This window comes from Hemicordylus capensis, chromosome 3 (genome assembly GCF_027244095.1).
Source record: "Hemicordylus capensis ecotype Gifberg chromosome 3, rHemCap1.1.pri, whole genome shotgun sequence".
Taxonomy (NCBI): Eukaryota; Metazoa; Chordata; class Lepidosauria; order Squamata; family Cordylidae; genus Hemicordylus; species Hemicordylus capensis.
In genome coordinates, this window is record NC_069659.1 from 186,797,585 (window position 1) to 186,818,892 (window position 21,308).

At 44.7% G+C, this 21,308-nt stretch overlaps 1 protein-coding gene across 15 annotated transcripts in view; it reads right to left on the reverse strand.

Annotated features, from left to right (window-relative positions):
• Positions 1 to 10,362: 10,362 nt before the first annotated feature.
• Positions 10,363 to 21,308, reverse strand: part of ENOX1 (ecto-NOX disulfide-thiol exchanger 1) — a 577,422-nt gene continuing 566,476 nt past the window's right edge. For all 15 annotated transcript variants that reach the window (XM_053307424.1, XM_053307429.1, XM_053307433.1 and 12 more), the window contains 3 exons: positions 21,016 to 21,118; positions 12,970 to 13,055; positions 10,363 to 11,289 (listed from right to left, as the gene is read on the reverse strand). In XM_053307424.1, the coding sequence (XP_053163399.1) occupies positions 11,158 to 11,289; positions 12,970 to 13,055; positions 21,016 to 21,118 (321 nt within the window). In that variant the 3' untranslated portion in view covers positions 10,363 to 11,157. The remainder of the gene's footprint in view (positions 11,290 to 12,969; positions 13,056 to 21,015; positions 21,119 to 21,308) is intronic.

Genomic DNA, 21,308 nt, shown 5'->3' on the forward strand with positions numbered 1-21,308 from the left:
GAGCGCAAGGCGATGGAAGGAGAGAGAGAAGCAAACGTACCCTCGGTGAAGCTTCCTCCTCCTCGGCAGGCTCAGGTAGCAGAGAATAATTGTTTGGATCACTGCTGAGCTGTGTCCTGCTTTTGGAGGAGGGATATGGTTCTATCTGCCTTCTATTGCCCAGGCAGGACCTGGAGGTGGAAGAGGGTGGGAGACACTACAAAGAAGACAAGAAAAAGTAAGCCCCCACCTCACCCTGGGGTGGTGGTGTTTTTTTTGTGGGTTTTTTTTCTTTTTTTGCCAATTGTGGAGCCTGGACTTCAGTTTGCAAACTGTCTCTCTTCAAAGGGGAAAAGGGAAGAGTTTCATGTGTATGTGGGCATGGAGAATGGTGCACCCTTGTGGAGATCGGGCCCCCAAGTTGCATTTAAAAATATCAAAAATTCCAAGGTCTCCCCCATCCTCCCTCAGAAAAACCATTACTTTTTTTTTTAAACATCTTTATATTCTGGGAAATTCAGTTTAAATATTGGATCCTTTAGAGACAGAGAGGGGAGTGGCTAAATGATTATGCAGGAAGGGCTAAAGGTAAAGGGGTGGGGCCAAATAGGGCCCCATTGATATTTTGATGCCCACGTGTCCACTAAAACCTGGAGCTGGCTATTCTGGAGAGACCATCTCTTTTCGTGAGAAATATGTGTGTAGCTTGTTATGGAGCCAGCCCTGGAAGTGGCTATTATGGAAGGCTTTATGAAAAATATATATGTAGTGCATTTTGGTCTCACAAATGCATGGCTAGTTGAATGTCCTGTCCTCACTGCAGGACTCTGCTCATTATTCTTCTTTTAATAACCAAAGAGCTGGGACTTGGTTTCAGAACTGAGACACAGAGAGAGAGAGAAATCTTTTGCACAATAAGACATATTTGATTAAATGAAGCCAGATGGTAGCTGAGAAGCAGTGGTGGGAGGAAGGGCTGAATTCATTTTTATTTTCCATTGTGCAACTTAGAAGCTAAGTCTATTTATCTGCAAAAGATGTGCAGTATAGAAGGATCAGTAGCATTTCCCATCCCCCACCTTATTCTGCCATCTGCTGCAGTCGCATATATCTATTTTATAGGACGCCTATTGCTGTGGAACCTTGGGAACCACCCATTTTCACACATATTTATTTCCGCCCCAAGAGAGAGGCAACTACTACTGGATGTAGAGGTATGCAAGGGAAAAAAACCCTATAATTTCCCTGTCTCCATTTACTGTTGTCACTAAAAGCCTCATTTGTGTCTGTGCTCCTTCATTGGGATTGTATTTGTAGCAACATGAAATCCACCTAGTTTCATATGCTTACTTGTCCATTGGTTCCCCATTGGTTCCAATGTGTAATCAGGTTCATATCTCCTGCCTCTAACTTGGCAGTTTTTCCACCAATCCGCATGAAATATACAGGCACTCTAGGATTTCACCCTTAGAGGGATCAGAGCTGCCAAATTTCAGGCAGATGGCAATAAGGGGGCCTGTTTGGGAAATCTTGAAAAGTGGCACACAGATAACACAACTATCTCAACCAATGGAAAATTGAAATACAAACTACGGGCATAGCAGCCTCTGAATTTCATCATCACCATCATAAACAGAGGACAAAAAATGGAACAGTGACGTGTTGGATCAGCTGGATGTCTACAAGCTCTATTTCTTTAAATAAACTGTTTCAGACTAAGCCAAGGCTGAGTGCTGCAGTAAAGCTCTCAATCAGTAAATATTGCAGGGGCATACCAAGATTTTAAAATGGGCCCCTCGCTGCCTTCCTCTCCTTCTCCTGGACCCATGTCTCAGCTTCAGGAGAACATTAAGGACACATGTAATACTTTATAGTGCAGCAGATTAACAGACAACACAAACTGTCATCTGAATCTACCAGGATATATGGACAAAATGATGGGGGTTTGTTCTCAAACCCAACAAAACAATTTGCAAAATATGGGGAAGGCAACTTGTAGAAATTACATGCTGCGTTAAGTATATTGGCTTTTCACAGTAGAGGTTTTCCATGGTAAAATAACATACCTTAAAGCGCAATGCAAATTAATTTAACATTTTTGTTTATTATTTATTTATTCAATTTTTATACTGCCCTTCCAAAATGGCTCATGGCAGTTTACAATTAAAACATCCAAACAATCCTGCAAACCAGTGCTTGGATGTGGTTCTTTCTGAGTTTTTCCAGTCTAAGTTTGTCACCAAGTGACTCAGTTTAAAAAGCCTTGGCCCTTATTTCAAAACACAGCCACACCACCTGAGACTTTGTGCCGATATACTTTTATAATAAAACTGCAATACTGTGTACACTGGGAAGTCAAGCATCTTTCCCCCCTCCATACATACACTCACACACAACATGGCACATGTGGGTTCTTGAGGGCACAAACAGAAACTGAACTCACAAGAATGTAATAATATTAAACAAGTATATTCATGCAAATATGCATTAGCAGAAACATTTCAACACACAACTTAACATATTCCCACATCCTGCATCTTAGCCCTTCCTCCATCCAAAAAGGAAACACACACACACACACACACACACACACACACACACACACACACACCATTCCAAACAAAAATTATGTCTACCACCAATTTTATTTCAAATCTGGGAGCAGAACAGCATGCAACAGCCTTCTTACCAAGTCCCTGAAAGAAACTCACCACCCCTAAAAGGTACTCCCTTGCTTTGTGCTATGTGTGAGGGGGAAAACAACTTTTTTTTTTGCCACAGCAGTGGGGTGAAACAACACCTAGAAGTGCTGAGAATTATCATGGCAACTATTGATAGTGTTTCTCTCTACGGCCTAACCATTAGGGAAAGGCACTTCAGCATGTGAGGCAGGAGTAAGGATGTGCACTTCAGTGTGTGTGCTGGGGCTGGCAGACAAAGCATCACTCAAACCACCCCCATCAGTTTTCTTGTTAGCACACTAGCAGATTAACTAATGATATCATTCGTTTTCCTAGAAAGAAGACAAGACCTTGGAATAATGATCAGAAGGCATATCCTTTCCCCTGCCCTATGCTATTCCATCACTTTTGGAATGTTTTACTCTGCAACCAGTTTTCTAAGGGTCCTTTTCTGCTGCTCAGTATGGGCCTGCAGCTATTGCCACCATCCTCATAACCATTGCTCATGCAGCAGCTGCTGCTATGCAAGAAGTGTATGTTCATACTCCTCCCCTGGTCTGGCTCGAAATCGGACCGAAACCCATCCACCCCCGGCCATTCAGGGGGGTTCCTGATTTTTTAAAAAATCATTTAACTTTTTTTGGTACTTACCCCCCTCCCGGGGATGGGGGCTTTTCCGAGGCTGGGGGGGGGGCCACGGAGGTTCCCCCTCCCCCCACTGGCCTCCATTTTGCAAAAACGTGCCCAGTTTGGGTGGTCTTCGGCTCTTTCCAGGCTTTTTCCTCCATTGCGGCAATGATTTTGGAGGCTGCCTTGCATATGCAGTGGGCCCTCCATGGTATAGTCATGAACGAGGCCACACAGGGGGCCATTGCGCATGTGAAGCAACCTCCCAAATGGCCACTGAAATGAGGAAAAGGGCCAAAGACCATCTGAACTGGGCATTTTTTGGTAAAATGGAGGCCGGCGGAGGGAGGGGGTATCCCCTCCACCCCCCGCAGTGGCCTCGGAGAAGCCCACCAGAGGGGAGAAGTACAAAAATTATTTTTTACAAAATAATATTAGCGAACGCCCTCGAGCTGAACTGAACCAGGGGAGGAGGGTTCGAGGGGGCAAAACTGAACTAGGCCATCCAGTTTTGTGCACACCCCTACCTCACAACCCATACTGAAGATGGTTGCTGGAGTGGCATTTGGGAACTGGAAGTGGTGCAATGGAGTGAGTGGTGGGTGGGTGGACACGCTCTGGTACCCCAAAGGCTCAGGGGCATTGACCAGTGGTTAATCTATGATGCCACCAGCTCTACTTACATTGTTATTAAAGATAACATGTTAATTCGAATAATTAGATATTGGAAACTAGGCTGTGCATTCAAATCAGCATGTCAGGCCAGACAGCACAGCAGACCCTGTCAGGCATTATAGAAAGGAGTGCTACCCTTGACAGGCAGAACTCTGACTACAATTTCTTTTGTCATGGCAGAACTCTGTTGTGGGATTCCTGATCCAACCCAATAGTTGTGGGGGGTCATGTCAGTTCCTCCCAACAAGCTTCCCATTGGGTTGGAACGGATTGAACAATGTTCAGCATGCACAGGCCATTTGTAAACTATTTTCTGTCATTTTAACTTATATAGTATGAAAGTGTTTACAGTATGGAAAGACGGTGAGATTATTTGGATGTCTTCCAGCACAGGTGGTCAGGATGGGGTTGTGCCAAGGACATGCCCTTCCTGATGTCACAGGAGGGTGTCCTGACATGCTCTTAGTATGTTCCTTAATTATGCAAGGGGTGTTCATGTGAATCAGCCCTCTGCATACACACCAAATCCCAATTTAAACAGGGATTTTCAATGTGGTGAGAGCAGTTTGAATATACATCCCAGCATGTATTTTCAGTTTCCAGAAATCCAGTGGTTTCAGGGCATTGAATGGGCTCAATCTTCTTCCACCACATTTATAGTGCAATCCCATGCAAATTTACTCAGAAAGAAGTGTTCAGTGGGATTATGCTCATGTAAGTGTGTTTAGAATTATATCCAGAGATTGTTCCATCTGTCTTCAGCCTTAAAATGTCACATATTTCGTCAGCCTAACTGTGAATGTTCTGGAGCAGGACAAAAACACTGTAAGGTCATTCTCAAACAGTGGGGAGCAGATGGGAAAGCGGGCCTCTACTTTCCTACTTGCACATGACACAAGCTTCCTCTGCCACTCTGCCATGACACGAGGGGCTCTGCCCCGCACACACCCACACGAGCAGCGTGGTGGCAAGCGGCAGAGCTTTGATGGGAGGGGGGAAACTCACAATGTGTCCTCCAGGACCCCATAACGCAAAGGGCAAGAGCAGAGCTCCTGTCTCTGCATTGCAGCAGCTCCCCCTGGTCCCTCTTTCTCCTGACTCTTTGAAAAACATGGCCAGTGGCCGCCCAGGAGGAGTGCTGGAAGTGGCGGCAGCACAGATGAGCAGGAAATGAGGTCGGAAGGGGGGCTTGTTCTCCGCCTACCTCACTTCTAACCTGGTTAGCTGATCTGGGCTACCCAGGGAAGGAGCTTCTGGCTTGGGAGGGCTTCCGCTGCTACTGATCATCAGAGCTACCCGAGTAGAGGAGGGTTAACCCACGTAGTTCTGGTTGTGAGGATGACCTTTGTAAGTACTTGGACATTGCATCTCTGGGAAATAAAGGCCAACTTAATTGTGTTTCTTAAATCTTTCTCACAGTTGCCAACTCTATATATCATGATTTAAAAGGGTTTACTCATTTTTCATGTTTTAATGCAACATATTTTTTAAAAAGTAGAATGAATAGGAAAGACTGGCATTTGGTTTGGCACTAGCCAAGTTCATGAAAATGTAATTCATCTTAACTACTTGCACCTAAAGTATGCATAACTATATGTCCCCCCCTACCCCTAGGGCTATGTCTTTCTGGATTAGCCCGAGTGCCTTACATGAAATAAGTATGCCCTAGTCTGACTGACATCCTGACTAATGAAGTGCTTGCATAACAAGCAAACCTGCACTAGTGCAAGATCTCATTGTGGCGCTAAAAACAGAGAATTGAATCCCCACCCCCGCCACCCCCATCAACCAGCACTGCAACCGTTTTCTATAAGGAATCTATTTTGGTTTGCTACCTTCTCCTCTTTGATGATCATGGCACTAGTGCTTGCTTCTTATAGAGCTCTGAGTAAAGCAATATCTTTCTTTGAAGCTATATATTCAAAGATGGAAATATCTCCGGTTTTGCCTTAGTGTTTGAAAGTCATGATTTCAAGACTGGGGAAAGCTGCCTTGAAACCCTCTTATTCTGTTTTTTCCATAGCTCTTCACTATTGTTCATAGCCAATTTCCCCCTCCTTTCCTGCTTCTGCAGTTCTTGGGCCCTTTCGGACATAGTTCAAAGCTGCGAGTTGACGAACCTGAGCTTACTTCTTGAACCTGGGAATCATCATCCCTCAGACTATCTTCCAGCCTGGCTTAGGCAACCTCTGGTTTCAGGGCAGAGGAGTCCCTCCCTCCTCCTGGTCTACTGAGGCCGCATCCCAGCAAGCCCCGTAGCACTCATGTGGCCAGACTGTGGGCAAAGCATCAGCACATCAGCAGGGCAGCCACCATTGGCCACAATCTTCACGGGGCGTACTCAGTGCAATCGTGCCTTTTCAGCATGGACTGCCAGCCCTTGGCAAGGAAAGGGCATTAAACCCTTTTAAATGGCATTTAAATCCCTTTTCTCACACCACTTGCACAACCGCCCTTGCAAGAGCCCTGCAGCCAAACAGGCTCACACAAGCACAATGACTGGTAATGGCGGGATGGAGAGAGGCCCTTTCTGTTACTCTGGGAAAGGATCATGATGACTGCCTAGGAGGGAATATGCATATGAGGGCTGGCAAAGGATCCTGGGGGCTGGTCCTCTGTGACAATGGATGCTCTTGTAACTGCAGACCTGGTCAAAGAGGTCCAGGAACCTCCCAACAGAGTCCTTCCTCATGGAAGCGCCGGCCATCACACTTGCCATGCTTTCCCCTTCAGACAAAGGGTGTCTGAGTGTCCAGCAGGAGAGGATGAATGACGGTTCTGGGGGCGGGACTTACTCCCCACCTTCAGAGCTGTAAGCACGCATGAGGTTTTGCTTAATAACATCTGAAGAGGGCTAGAATGTTCTGCAGTACAGGTGAAACTCGGAAAATTAGAATATCGTGCAAAAGTCCATTAATTTCAGTAATGCAAATTAAAAGGTGAAACTGATATATGAGACAGACGCATTACATGCAAAGCGAGATAAGTCAAGCCTTAATTTGTTATAATTGTGATGATCATGGCGTACAGCTCATGAAAACCCCAAATCCACAATCTCAGAAAATTAGAATATTACATGGAACCAAGAAGACAAGGATTGAAGAATAGAACAATATTGGACCTCTGAAAAGTATAAGCATGCCTATGTATTCAGTACTTGGTTTGGGCCCCTATTGCAGCAATTACTGCCTCAATGTGGCGTGGCATGGATGCTATCAGCCTGTGGCACTGATGAGGTGTTATGGAAGACCAGGATGCTTCATTAGTGGCCTTCAGCAATTCTGCATTGTTTGGTCTCATGTCTCTCATCCTTCTCTTGGCAATGCCCCATAGATTCTCTATGGGGTCAGGTCAGGCGAGTTTGCTGGCCAATCAAGCACAGTACACTATATACTTTTCAGAGGTCCGATATTGTTCTATTCTTCAATCCTTGTCTTCTTGGTTCCATGTAATATTCTAATTTTCTGAGATTGTGGATTTGGGGTTTTCATGAGCTGTACGCCATGATCATCACAATTATAACAAATTAAGGCTTGACTTATCTCGCTTTGCATGTAATGCGTCTGTCTCATATATCAGTTTCACCTTTTAATTTGCATTACTGAAATTAATGGACTTTTGCACGATATTCTAATTTTCCAAGTTTCACCTGTATATCAGCTACTGCTAGGTAGCCAATCAGATAGGTCTATTTGCTTCAACAAAAGCAGTGAAGCCCACTTAGAGTGAAGGTTATGCTGCCTTTTTGGATCACATAGGCCATCTTAGGAATCATGAAATAAATACTTTTGCATCACTTTGCAATGCTCCCTGAAAGGCTGCCAAAAAGATGAGGGGGCCCTTCTAAGCCTCTGTTGTAGTGGTGATGTACTGTAGATCTTCCATACAGTATATGATGAAGATTATATCATATTATTATATTAGATAGATAGATAGATAGATAGATAGATAGATAGATAGATAGATAGATAGATAGTACAAATATTTGAACTGCTTTCTCAGAACAGGCACGCGTGTGTGTGTATGTATATCTATATCTATATATCCAAGCCTGTTTTGCGAAAGGAGTTCAAATATTTGTACTTTCAAAATAATAATTCTTATGTTGCTGGCACATTTAAGGGACAAGCCATCTATCTTTATAGCCACCTCTGAATTGAAGAAAAAGAAAATCAGCTACTTGATGGTGCTTTAGCTCTCCTACATGGCAAGATGTAGACTTTATGTTATGGTGCAAGGGTTGTTTTTTTTAAAAAAAAAATCTAGTTGATGAAGTTTTAACAGGCAGTGAAATTTATTCATTTTGGAAGAACAGATGATCTGTATCCACAATGTTCCTCTAGTAATAGTTTGTTTTTTGGGGGGGTGGTTTCTTTGACTGCTGCCCCTATTTGAACATAGCAGTTTGTACAGTACATCGTATCAGGATGAATGCTCTTTCTGGCTTTGTGAGTTGAAAACCGGTTATGGGCATAGGCGGATTTAACAATAGGCAGGATAGGCAGCTGCCTACGGTGGCAACCTTCCTGCAGCGGCGAATTTAGGAAATAGATAAATAAATTGCATGAGAGTGATGCAACAAACCAACCAGCAACAACCATGCACGTGGGCAGCAGCCAGCAATGCACTGGCAGGAACTAAAGCAAATGAAGCAGCCTAAAGCAGGGTGGGGTGTGTGTGGGGGTGCCACTTTACGCTTGCTCTCTCTCTCATCTTTCAGACTCTAGTCTTGCTGTCGGTCGTGTGTGTGTGTGTGTGTGTGCAGAGAGAGGCCGACAGGAGCTGCAGAGCAGAACAGATTGTTCCTGCTCAGAGAGAGGGCGGCAGAGAGCCAGAGGGAGGAGGTGGGAAGCAAGGCAACCAATCCTACTGACTGCTGGTGGCATGGCTCTGTTTCTTGGTGTGCGTGCACACATGATCCCACGCGCCCCCCCCACTTCTTGTTCTTCTCATCTTCTCACTCTGTCAGCATCAGACAAAGTCAGGTGTGTTTGTGTATGTGTGTGTTTTGACTCCTTGTAGTCCGTCCCTCCTGCGATCGGAGGACAGAGCTAGCCAGCTAGCCTATTAGGAGAAGTTGGAGAGGAGAGAGGTACTAGAACTACCATATTATTGATTGTTGTTTGATGAAACCCTCTTGGCCCTCCTCCCTCTCTGGTCCACCCCACACCCCGGTGTAATAATAAATATAACTCACACACACACACACACCCTGCCTTGCACTCCTCCTGTCCTGGGTCTGTGGGTCATAGTAGGGGGGGCAGGTTTTCCTCCCCCCCCTCTCGTCTTCTTTAGCTTTAGATTTTTAAAAGTACTTATAAAAAGGCAAATTCCATGCCTGCCAGGGATCATCAGGGATTGTAAATACAACTGCTAATATTATAATGCCCAGCCCTTCTTCCTTCTCTTATACAAATCTATGTTGTGCAGCCACATTTGGAGTACTGTGTGCAGCTCTGGTCACCATATCTGAATACGTTTTTGTTCTCTCTCTTAAAAAAAACACACACACAGCTGCCTTCTGCTCAAGCACTACCTATTCAGACAGCTTTTCCTACCTAACACCCAGCAAACACAAACCAAACCAAATAGGGAAAACGGGGCTCCCTTTGCCCAGGCATGCTTCACTCCTTCCGTGTTCTCCATGAGTGTGTGACTGCCAAGGTGCACAGCTTGAGTTTCTGCCCTGCTGTCACTAGGACGGTCATCTAGCCCACCACCTAGATGGGTCCTCTTCTCTGGGAGCTGTCCAGTTTCCCTCTGCGCTGACTGCTGGGGCCCCCCTTCTCTCCTTCCTGACAAGGTGCCTTCAAAGCAGCATGGGAAGAGTCAAGGGGGCGGGGCCACCCAGCAGGCACAAAGAGGAGCCCGGCTGCAGAGCTGAAGCAAGCAGCCTAGGAGAGAGGAGCTCCTCCAGCCGCTCAGTGGTGGGGTTGGCGGGGGGGGGAGGGGAGTGCTGTGCAGTGGACTCTTTCTCAGCATAGCCCCTCATCCTCTGCCCATTACCTGGCCTAGCTGGGACTACAGTTGAAGTTGGGGCTGGGCCAGAGAGTAGGCAGTACCACTGTGGCGGGCATTTAGCTCTCATCATTCATTGTCGAGCAACAGCAGCCAGCCAGTGGAAAGAGGAGAGAAGACAGGACACACTCGTGTGAGTCTGTCTCTGTGAGTCACGTGAGTCTGTCTCTGATGTGATGATCTGAATGACGAAATTAATTATATTGCTGGAGAGGAGACTTTTGGGATTGGCTTTGGCTTTTGTGTGTGTGTGTGTGGCAAATTCCTTGCTTGACTACAGGTGGCACAAGGGTTAATCTGCCTCTGGTTATGGGGACATGCTGATTTAGGATATGGTGTGTTTGTGTGTGTGAAATCAAACAGCAGCTTGTAAAAAACCCAATATGGTAGAAGTCCTATTTATTGAAAAAAAATTAATATATTTGCTATAAAATCTGTAACAGTAATGCAAAGGAATACTTATTTTCTGATGCATAACCCTGAATGTTACATACCAAATACAATACAGTAACACTGGCTTCCTCTTTATTTACATAGTTATGAAAATTGATATTCAATCCATGTTAAACGAAATCAGAATGGAGAATAGTTACATTAGAAAAATAATATTCTGGGTAAAGCATTCTCAAGGAATCCAATCACATTTTCAGGCCTCTAGCAATAAGGCAAAAGTCCCTGGTACAGCAGATAACTTAATTTACAAAATACAATAACCGTTCAGACACATCTTCAAGTTTGCTTTTGGTATGCTTTCTCTCACTGTAAAATCACTTTTGTTTTCTTACCAAACAGAAAGACTCTCAGGAATGGAACTTGAGGAAGATCTACTATATATATATTACATATACATTACTGGAGCTTAGCAATCGGGAATTCTTCCTATTTGCTCAGTGAGCTAATTTTAGAAGGAACATATTTTTAATAATAGACATCAGTATGATGGTAATATCCTTCTTGAATTTTCATAGGAAACAGACCTGTCACATTAGGAGGTTATTTTTGGAACCGGCACACAACTACATTTTCACAAGAAGACATCACAAATGCAACTAAAACCAGGCTCAGAGCATTCTGGAATTGTATATGCCAAACCTAATTGTCTCCCTTGAATATATCAGCTAGCCCCTCCCGTGCCCCACAGAGATTTTTTTCCACACAGCTCCATTCCAGTCTATAGTCAAGTTGTTTTAATTCTTTCAAAGGCACAGAACTTCCACCTCTTCTCCAGTGTTGCACCTACTCCAGAGAACTCTTGCTTAAACATGCGTGGAAGCCTCATCAAAAGCATTTCTATTTCATTTGCAGAGATCTAGGAGAGGAGGAAAAAGAAAAATACAGCAAAATACATTTCTGTGATCTCAGGGTTGAGTGACATTTATCCTGGCAATTATGGTTTGTGTGAAGCCCATGCTGCCATTTATGGCAAGCCTCACCCCCGCCCCCACCCCGCACTGAGTGAAAGGCACCCCAGCACGTTGGGGTGGGGAAAGGACTGGCAGGCTCATGGGACTGGTGGATGAAGTACTACCTGAACCAGCCCTATGACTGGCAGTGGCTTTCCAGGGTTTCAGACAGTCTTCTGAAGTCCTACCTGGAGATATCAGAGATGGAAGCTGGGACATTCTATATGCAAAGCATGTATTCAACCACTGAGCTATGGCCCTCCTACAGTTCTAAAACTAAATAGGAACTAACAGGTGGGTTTGAATGATATTCCCCTTCAGGACAGTCCACATGATTAAAACATGAATGTGCCATGAATGTGCATAACCTGATGTCTTCCTAGTGCATTTCCTACTAATTTATCTAAACCACCCCTCTACAGGCACTACAAAAACTAGTCTAAATTAGAGATGAACAATGATTAATCCTTAATTAATATTAATTTTTAATTAAATGGCACATTCTTTACACGATTAAGGAACACGCCAAGAGGACATCAGGATGTACCGGGAAGATGTAAGGAAGATGCATGGTTATGGTGCATTCCTATTTTAATTATGTGGGTCAGTTTGGAGGAGCGGGTGGTGGTTGTGGGGAATATTGTGTGCTCTGGCCCTTGGCCTTCAGGAGTGGCCAGGAACACTCGATAACCCTGTGCCAGTGAACAGAAGGTTGCATAGACTTTAGCCAGTTCCAGCATTCTCACGTGTTGATGGTAACTAGAGATCTTACCTGCCTAGGTTTAAATATGTGGTAAGGGATGACAGCAAAATGGTGTGAATGATACAAGTGCCCACATGGGGAATTATTCCTCCCCCCACAGCACACAATAGAGGTGATTCATTTTGAGGTTAGCCTAGGGTTATGACAGGATATTTAGCATCAGATATTATTATAAGATTATGTTAAATATTTGGTTGGATCATTTAGCTGGGCTGAATCCTGGAAAGAGGGACTGATCAAAAGACATCTTAAGTGTGCTCTCAGTCATGCATCTAAGGATGCCCATTATCCATTTGCTGTTTAGCCAAAATGGGAGAGTATGGATTTAATATAACACTGTTTGCATTTCATCAGTGATTGGACAGTTCTTTGACAAGGGCGTTTTAAGGTAGGCTTCTTGATTCTGGCCTGTGATTAGACTGCATAGACCACAAGGCATCCTCCAGTGCTGTAATTCTATAACCCCAGAGCTTGATTACTAGATTACTGTCCTCCATGAATAGACAAATTCATGGAGGTCAGGTCTATCAATGCCTACTAGTCTGATGTCTGTGGGTGACCTCCTCCAGCCTCAGAGACAAGATGCCTCTCAATACCAATTGCAGGGGAGCAACAGCAAGAGAGAAGGCATGCCCTCGCCTCTTGCCTGTGGGCTTCCCAGAGGCATCTGGTGGGCCACTTTGTGAAACAAGATGCAGGACTAGATAGGCCTTGGCCTCATCCTGCTGGGCTGTTCTGATGTTCTTATTAAAAACAGACTTTAAGGATAACACCTATTACAATTTTTGGTACAACTGAAATGTATAGCGTGGATTCAATTTACCCTGGAGTCCAACTGCTGCATATAAGACCAAAGGTATTCTATATTGGCTCCAAAAGGATGAACATGAAGAAATGTTGATATGATACCTGTATTAAAACAAACACACAAAACATGAACATTTCCTTAGGCAGAACCAAACACGCCAAAGCAAAATAGATTTTTCATTTCACAGAGCTTGCTTTTCATCCAAGTTACACCTTTTATATTTCTTAAACATTTCTACCCAGGCAGCACATTTTAACACAATTTCTCACCTCCAGGAACAGTGGCTGTTTGTAACCAAGTGACCACAATGAAGAGAGAGATTTCAGAACAGAGACTTGCTGGAAGCATTTGTTTCAGCTCCCAGTTTTATGCTTGATTTACCAATAAAAAGTTGTAGGCATTGGAATGATAAAATTGTTGCTTTTTTCTCCTTCAGTGGCTCTTGTCATGAAAATGTTGAATATCAACTGAATTAAAAATTGCACTGCCTTGAGTATTCCTAATAACTTCAGCATGGATTGCATTTAATCCAGATTAGCGAAGAAACAAACACACATTCCTCCTCAGGCAACTTCATCTTTCCCTTTAAAACTGCCTCACTTTGCCTTCACTGCAACAGATTTCAACCCACAGAGACTAGCATGTGGTTACCTGCCTGGTTTTCAGGGCGGCAGCCAAACAGCACAAGTGGGACAGGCGCCTGCAGGAACTAGCATCCCGAAGGGCTTCAGGGCCCAAGTCTTGACCTTTAAAGCCCTGAACGACTTGGGTCCAGGATACCTGAAGGACTGCCCATCTTCATATGAATCTGCTGAATTCATCTGGAGAGGCCCCGCTCCAAGTTCCAACACTCGCCTCAATAAGGCTGGTGGGAATTTGGGACAAAGCCTTCTCCATAGCTGCGCACCAGTTCTGGCCTTCCCTCGCTCAAGAGGCCCACCTTGCCCCTTTTACTGTTTGTAAGTTTACTGTTGTATACCATACAGAGAGGTTTTAAAGAGAATAGTAGCATACATGTTTTATGATAAATAAAAACTAAATGTCCACCTACCACTTAAGGGAGTGGTGCTTATTTTTGTTCATAGGGTGGCCCCTCTTTCTTGCGGCTCTAAGCACACTTTACAAGGAACTCACGTCAGCGGCTAAGGATCCACAGGACATTTGTCCAGTGTTCCCTCTAGCAGGGATTCCCAGATGTTGTTGACTACAACTCCCATAATCCCCAAGCAAAAGCCACTGCAGCTTGAGATTCTGGGAGATGTAGTCAACAAAATCTGGGGATCCCTATTAGATGGAACACTGCATTTGTCCATACATTGCTCAGACTAACATGGCTGATCTTCCAGAATTCTCTCTGTGGTGCTTAGAATTTAGTTCAACCGCCACATGACATGGTGGCACTCCATGATTATTTCATTGCATTTTTCTTTTTGAAATCCAAAACAGAATAGGTCAGGTTGTTTCTGAGTGGAAGGGTATGAGGACTGCTTAACTCTTTCTGCTCCAGTTGTTTTTGAGCTCAACTTAAGCTCTACCTCAATTTTTACAGTACCATCAGTGTTTGCAGAGCTTCATAAGCCCCCCCCCAAAAGGTCCCTACCCTCAAGGAGCTTACAATCTAAAACTGTCTGCAACCTTGCTCAGAACAGAAAACTTTGTCTAGCACTGATGGTCCCCAATCCTCAAGGCCTGAGCCAGCTTAAAAGCTCATTGGGTGGTCTTAGGCCAGTCACTGTCTCTGACCCTGACATACATCCCATGGTTATTGTGAAGATAGCCTGATGTACACTGTCCTGAGTTCCTTGGAGGAAGGGCAAGCAACATATGCAAAAAGTTAGTGATGTGCACGAAACAGATTTTGTGTTCTGTTTCAAACACAAAATGAAACACAAACGGCCAAAACATTTCGTCAAAAACTGTGGTTGTTTCAACGAAACAAACTTGAAATGTTTTGAGTGTTCAGCCATAGGGAACAATGGGGAAGCTCAAAACACCCATTGTTCCCCTTGGGTAGCTCCTAAGGACACTAAAGTGGGTTGTGAGGTAGGGCATGATGTGTGCTACCTACCATCCAAACCACAAAATAAATAGGCAAGTGGGCAATATTTATCAAATTTTTACCTTTCCCCCAAACCCCCATAGGATCCTTGGAGTTTTGGAGAAAAGTTAAAAACTGCCCCTTGCCCATTTATTTTGTGAGTAGTAAGTAGCACTCACCATACCCTATCACACAACCCACTTTGGTGTACCTAGGAGCTCCTCATGGGGAATAATGGGGTGTTTTGATTTCCCCCATTGTGCCCTATGGCCAGAACAAGTTGCACTCAGAGTGCACACAGAAGTTTTGCATTGCAATTTGCAATGCATTTTACAACCCTGCCTTGAAAAACACAGCAAAAGCACACAGTAAGAGGGAATCTGTCCTTCCCAACACAGAATACACATTTCAAACACAGTTCAAAAATGGGCAAAAAAAGAATCACTGACCCAGAATCCACTGTCAACCACAGTGCCTGTGCTGCAGTAACATCACTGGCAAAAGTTTATCTCTCATACACAATTATGACTCCTTATGTTACTTCCTAGCATTGCAACAGCTGTCACAGCAGCACCCTTACTTAGCAACAAACACAGCCAGAAGCTAGGGATGTGCATGGAATCAGCGGGGGGCAGTAGCTTGAAGGCGGGGGGATACCTTTAAGGGTGTGGGAGGGTGCTCTCACCCCTCCCACTGCATTCCCCACACCGGTGCTGCAGTTTAAAAGGGCCCAGCGGGGTGGCAGCATACCTCCCTGCCACCCCATTGCCTCGTCGCACCAGAAGTACCTGATGTGCATGTGCTCCTGCCCTTCCAGACTCTTTTAAAGTGCAGTGTTGGTGGGGGAAACGCGGTGGGAAGGGTAAGAGCACCCTCTCCCACCCTTAAAGGTATTCCCTCCGCCTTCGAACCGGCCGAACCGCTGGTCGTCCGAACCTTTCGCAGGCCTGTAAAAGGGCCTCGGAACAGGTTTGAGCACATCCCTACCAGAAGCAAAACTACAGCAACTTCACTTCAGTCACATTTTGACTGAGTACGCCATGCAATGCAGGTTGCAGAGCAGACCAGAGCAGTGAGAGAAGCACATGTTAGTCTCAAGGCCAGACATGTCCTTGAGCTGCTGAGGGAGGGGGTCCCACTGACTGGGTTACAGCTTGCTCTTTGGTCTTCCCTTCATATCTCTCTGAAGAAGGTGGGGTTGGGGAGACAGGGGCGCAATCTTCACTCCAAGGCACTCCAGCCTTGGTTCACCCCTGCTTCCAAGCAACAGAAGACAGAGATAAAAATGTAGAAGTGAGGCTGTTTGGAGACGGGAGAAGGGTGTGTATGGCCAGCAGGAAGAATGGTGTGACGTAGTGCTAGCTGTGGATGAGTGGGGAGACTGACAAGGTGGCACATTAGCTTCACCTCTTGTGGTGAAAGCCAACAAGCTGGCCTTAGGTCCCCTGGCTAAAATTTTCAGCTGCTGTTATTAAAAAGGTCTTTAGAACCCTTTCCCATTCTAGGTACAAAGCAACTGAAGCGATTTAGGATGCCTACAGACACATCTACAACAAAGCCACCTTGAGTTCTTCGGAAAGCAAACAAGATATCTATTCTTAAATAGATACATATAAATAAACAGAGGTCAGTGTGGTTCTAAATCTAATAGTTGCACTCTTCAGGTGCAAAGTTTCTTTCCCCCTGTTTAAAGCAACATGGAAGTTTAGCCAATTAAACATTTGTTTAATGCCTTATATTTTAAAAACTCAAATCCATTAAAAAAAACAACTTGAAAAGTTGTTCTGAGAGAGGAGTGGGAAATGACTGTCACAAGGGTTGGCTCAATCTCTTCACTTCCAAACAGGAATAATTAGTTTTTTCTGAGCAAAGTGCTTAAATGAAAGATGTGTTTCTGCTCAGAACAAGGTAAGCGTGATTCCACCCTGGGCTCATGGCTCAATTTATGAACCATCAGACAAGATGTATTTCAAAGTTACTCATTAACATCACCCAGAAGCCCTCATACTTCCACATAGCAGACAGAGGGAGATAGAGAATACATGTACAGTAGTGCTCCATGGATAGTCCAGGGGGCTTTAATACCATTGTCATAGCCAGATCACTATCTGGCAAAGATTGGACTGAGGGTGGACCCAATACACCTCTGCAGGGATGGGGGACCAGTTAGGATGGTCTGCCCTTGGAGGCTTATGGATCCTAATGGGTTCTTGACAGCTCTGGGGAATTTTCCTGCTGAGAAAGTGGACGAACCTTTTGATGCCTTGTTCTCCTTCTGGTATGAGGAGATGGATCAGGCGATTGACACGGTTGTGCCTAGGTATCCTCTCCTGACTGTCCATGTCCAAGCGACTCCCTGGTATACAGGAGAGTTGTGGGCAATGAAGCAGACTGACAGATGGCTTGAATGTCTTTGGCAAAAAATTCAGAATGAATGTGACTGAACCCAGGGCCCCTCAGTTGCCAGATTTGCTTTTTTAAAGCCAAATTTTGGGTTACGGCCCATTTGACCTACGAGTATACCCCTCAGGTTCTGGCAGCAGGGCTATTCTATGGCGGTGAAGATATCCTACTTTTCCACCACCATCGTGTCAGCTCAATGTTGTACAAAAGAGCTTTTTTGAGTGGTTTGGGGCCTTCTATGTGAGGGCCCCAAAGACCACCAAACAGAACCCTCAGCAGTCTGCTGTGATCAACTTGCATTAATTTGTGGATAAAATTGCTTGTATCCGCTCTGACTTGGATGCTAAGATTTTTGCAGCACCAGAACTGGATGTTGCCAATATCCCGTCTGGCCTTGTTATCTATCTATATATTTAATTCTGTAAGACATAACCGTGGCTAATTCCACGTATGGCAGTTCTCGCAAGAGTTTGGAGAGCTTCCGGATAGCCACAGGTATGGGTGGGAGGGAAGAAAATGGTGGGCTGGCCAGCTGCGGGAAAAGTGGCAGGGACAGAAGGGAGAGACGGTGGCGGTGGGTGGTGGAGAGGGTACCATCAATATGCTGAAGACACCCAACTTTACCTATCTTTTAAGTCAGGAGACACAGGGAGGCAGTGGATGCTTTGAACGGTTTGGAGGCTGTTCTGGACTGGATGGGGGCAAACAAGTTGAAGCTTAATCCAGAGTTTCACGAGTAGGGATATGTGGACTGGTCTGGAGGTTCGGGGGTTCAGTCCAGGGGTTCAGGATTGAACCGAACCCCACCCTGGTTCCGTCCGGACCGGAACTGAACCTCCGGACAAGTCTGCAGAACATTCCAAAAAAAAAAATGTTTTTTTTACAAAAATTTAAATGAAAAAATAATACCTGTAGCCTCTTCGGGGGGCTTCCTGTAGGCCGTGTGTGTGTGTCTGCGAAGGTTCCCCCTACCCCCGCCAGCCTCTTAAATCACCACCGATGTACTCATGTGCAAATGACCTCTGTGAAGCCATGGGCCATGCCAAGCCTTGCAGAAGCCATTTACGCATGCGTGGCGGTGGCCAAAATGGTCACCACGTGCACTTATGGAGGCCCGAATGGGCCAAAAGCAAGCAATTACCCAGGCTGTAGCAGTAATTTAAGAGGCCGGTGGGGTTGGGGGAACCTTCACAGAACCCACGTGGCCTATAGGAAGTCCCCCAAAGGGGCTGCAGGTTTTTTAAAAAAAAATTCAATTTTTTTTTTAAAATGTGGGAACCCCCCCCCCGACTGGACTGGGGGGGGCGGGTTGATGGGGGCCGGACTGAACCTGGCCGTTCTGGTTCGAGTCCAGTCCGGACTGAACCAAACCGGGCCAGCTGGTTCCGTGCAGACCCCTATTCACAAGCTGGAAACTTAATCCAGAGTTGTTATCAACCCAGAAGTGCTCTAGGGAACTTGGTAAAACTGATCATCTGAGTAGTGAGGTAAATATGGTCTTGGACAATGTCACACGCCCCCGAAAGACCAAGTCTACAGTTTGGGGGTGCTTCTAGACCAGACGTTGTCCGTGGTGGCTGTGTGCAGAGGTGTCTTTTACCAGCTACGGCAGGTACACCAGCTGCAACCCTACTTGGAGAAGTCAGACCTGACCTCAGTCACTCATGTTTTGGTAACATCCAGAATGGATTACTGCAATGCATTCTAATGTGGGGCTGTCCTTGAAGATGGTTCGGAAGCTTCAGCTGGTCCAGAATGCTGCTGCAAGGATGCTCGTGGGTGCAAGTTACCATGAGTATCACACTCATCCTGCGGCAGCTTCCCTGGTTACCAGTTCGCTTCCAGGCTAGATTAAAAGGTGCTGGTCTTGAACTTTAAAGCCCTACACGGTTTGGGGCCGTGGTACCTGTCAGACATCATTTGACCATATGAACCTGCCAGGGCCCTCCACTTGGCATATCAGGCTCGGCTCATGCCACTAATGGAGATCCAGCTGGTGAGGACCAATGAAGGGCCTTTTTGGTTGTGGCCCCCCACAGCTTTGGAATGTCCTTCCCAAAGAGCTTTGCCATACCTCCTCTCCTCAGTGGTTTTTTTTTAATTAAACGCACATATTTTAAAAGAGACTTTTAAATGTTTTATCTGCTGCTTATATCCAGTAGGTTTTTTTAGTTCTCAGTTTTAAACTTTTTATTAATAACTTTTTTGGAACTTTTAAAATTTGTAATTTTAAATGTGGTTTTAGTATGGTTTTTAAATTTGTTTAACTTTATTCATCTTTCACGTTACATCTGTTTTGTTGATATTGTGAGCCGTCCTGATCAGTAGTGTACTGGAGGAGCAGGGTATAAATATTCTAAATGAATGAATGAATGAATGAATGTTCTTTTTAGGCTGTAGTGAAGCCACAAGTGTGCAGGATGCCAGCTCAGCCCTCAGTACACTGGGCAACCTCCTTCCTTATTAGGGAGATGAATGATTGCCAGATTCAGTAAGTGTGAATATTGCATATGCATGTGCTTGTGCATAACCCAAATGCTGGAATTTCTGGCAGCTCCAGAGTGCTGCATTATAGGAGAACCCCATTATCCACAGGGGTCGATGGGGGGTGCAGATAGTGAAACCACAGATAACAGGGCATCAGGGCAATGGTTCCCTAGCTAGGTTCCCTAGCCAGCAAAAAGAGGGGAAAGGGGGGGGGGGCGGGCGGGAATGCCATACCATGCTCTATGTGACCCAAGCTGTACAGCAAACCCTCCAAAATGCTGAAATTTTCATTTTTTTAAAGCAAAAAAAAAAAAAAGTATATTTTGGGTAGGATTTAAAAACACACACACAAAAGAACAAGCCAAAAAATTGCCCCCTTACTTAAAATGGCAGATGGAAATGACCTAGGAGGTCATTTCTACCCATCCCTGACCTGTGGATATACAAGTCTTAACCCCTTAGCTGCCAATTGTTTGTGCGTATAACAGGGATGGGTGGCAACTACTCGACCGCAGATGCTAGGTCCATAGTTAACAGGGTTTGCCTCTACTTAGGACTGATAAGCAGCATGGCCTGTGCAGAAGTCTTCCAAATAAGTGTTTATGAATGTGTTTAGGTCTGGGAATTGCTGCAGGATCAGGAATACCACTATGCTGATTAGATCTCTGGTGACTAGAAGGCACAAAATAACCAATCTCAAAATGCATTGCTTTTTGCAATTTAATCTTGAATATTTCCAAGATCAAGCATTTGACGCCTACATTTGACTCCTATGAATATTTGCTCAGCCCTGATCAAAACCTGGAATGGTGCTGCTGTGTTTGAGAGACTCCTACTTCTAAGTAGGGGGTGGAGAGGTGAATTGGCTGTTAAGCCCAAACCATAAGAACTCTTGTAACACTTCTTCCAGTGGAATACAATTTTCACTAGTCTGTAGTTCTTGTTCATTACAAGAAAGTTGTACAAAATTAACACACTCACTATAAATAACCACATGTGTCTGTTAACTGGTATTTTCTTCAGCTCTCACACAGTGAAATATAAAATAGGCTGCTTATCTTGTATGACTATGTTTTATTTGCTAGAGGCAATACAATAATTGGAAAGGAAATGGAGCACTGAGTTAACCTTACCTATCAACAGTGCCTCTTTCTCAGATTTTAGTGGCTGGCTTCGCTTCTCGGAAATTTTTTCTCTGTCTTGGTTGACCAACGGTACTGTCAACACATTGATTTCCTACGAAGTTTAAAAACAAAACTTAATAAAACAGGTGCTTATATAGAATTCATCCATTTCAATAGGTATTGCAAGTGTTTTTCATCACTATAAAAAAAGATCATTACTTTAATTTACAGCTACAGGCAAGACAATTATAAATTATTGATCTGTTTCCAGAAGCTCTGTATTCCCAATTGTAAGAAGACGT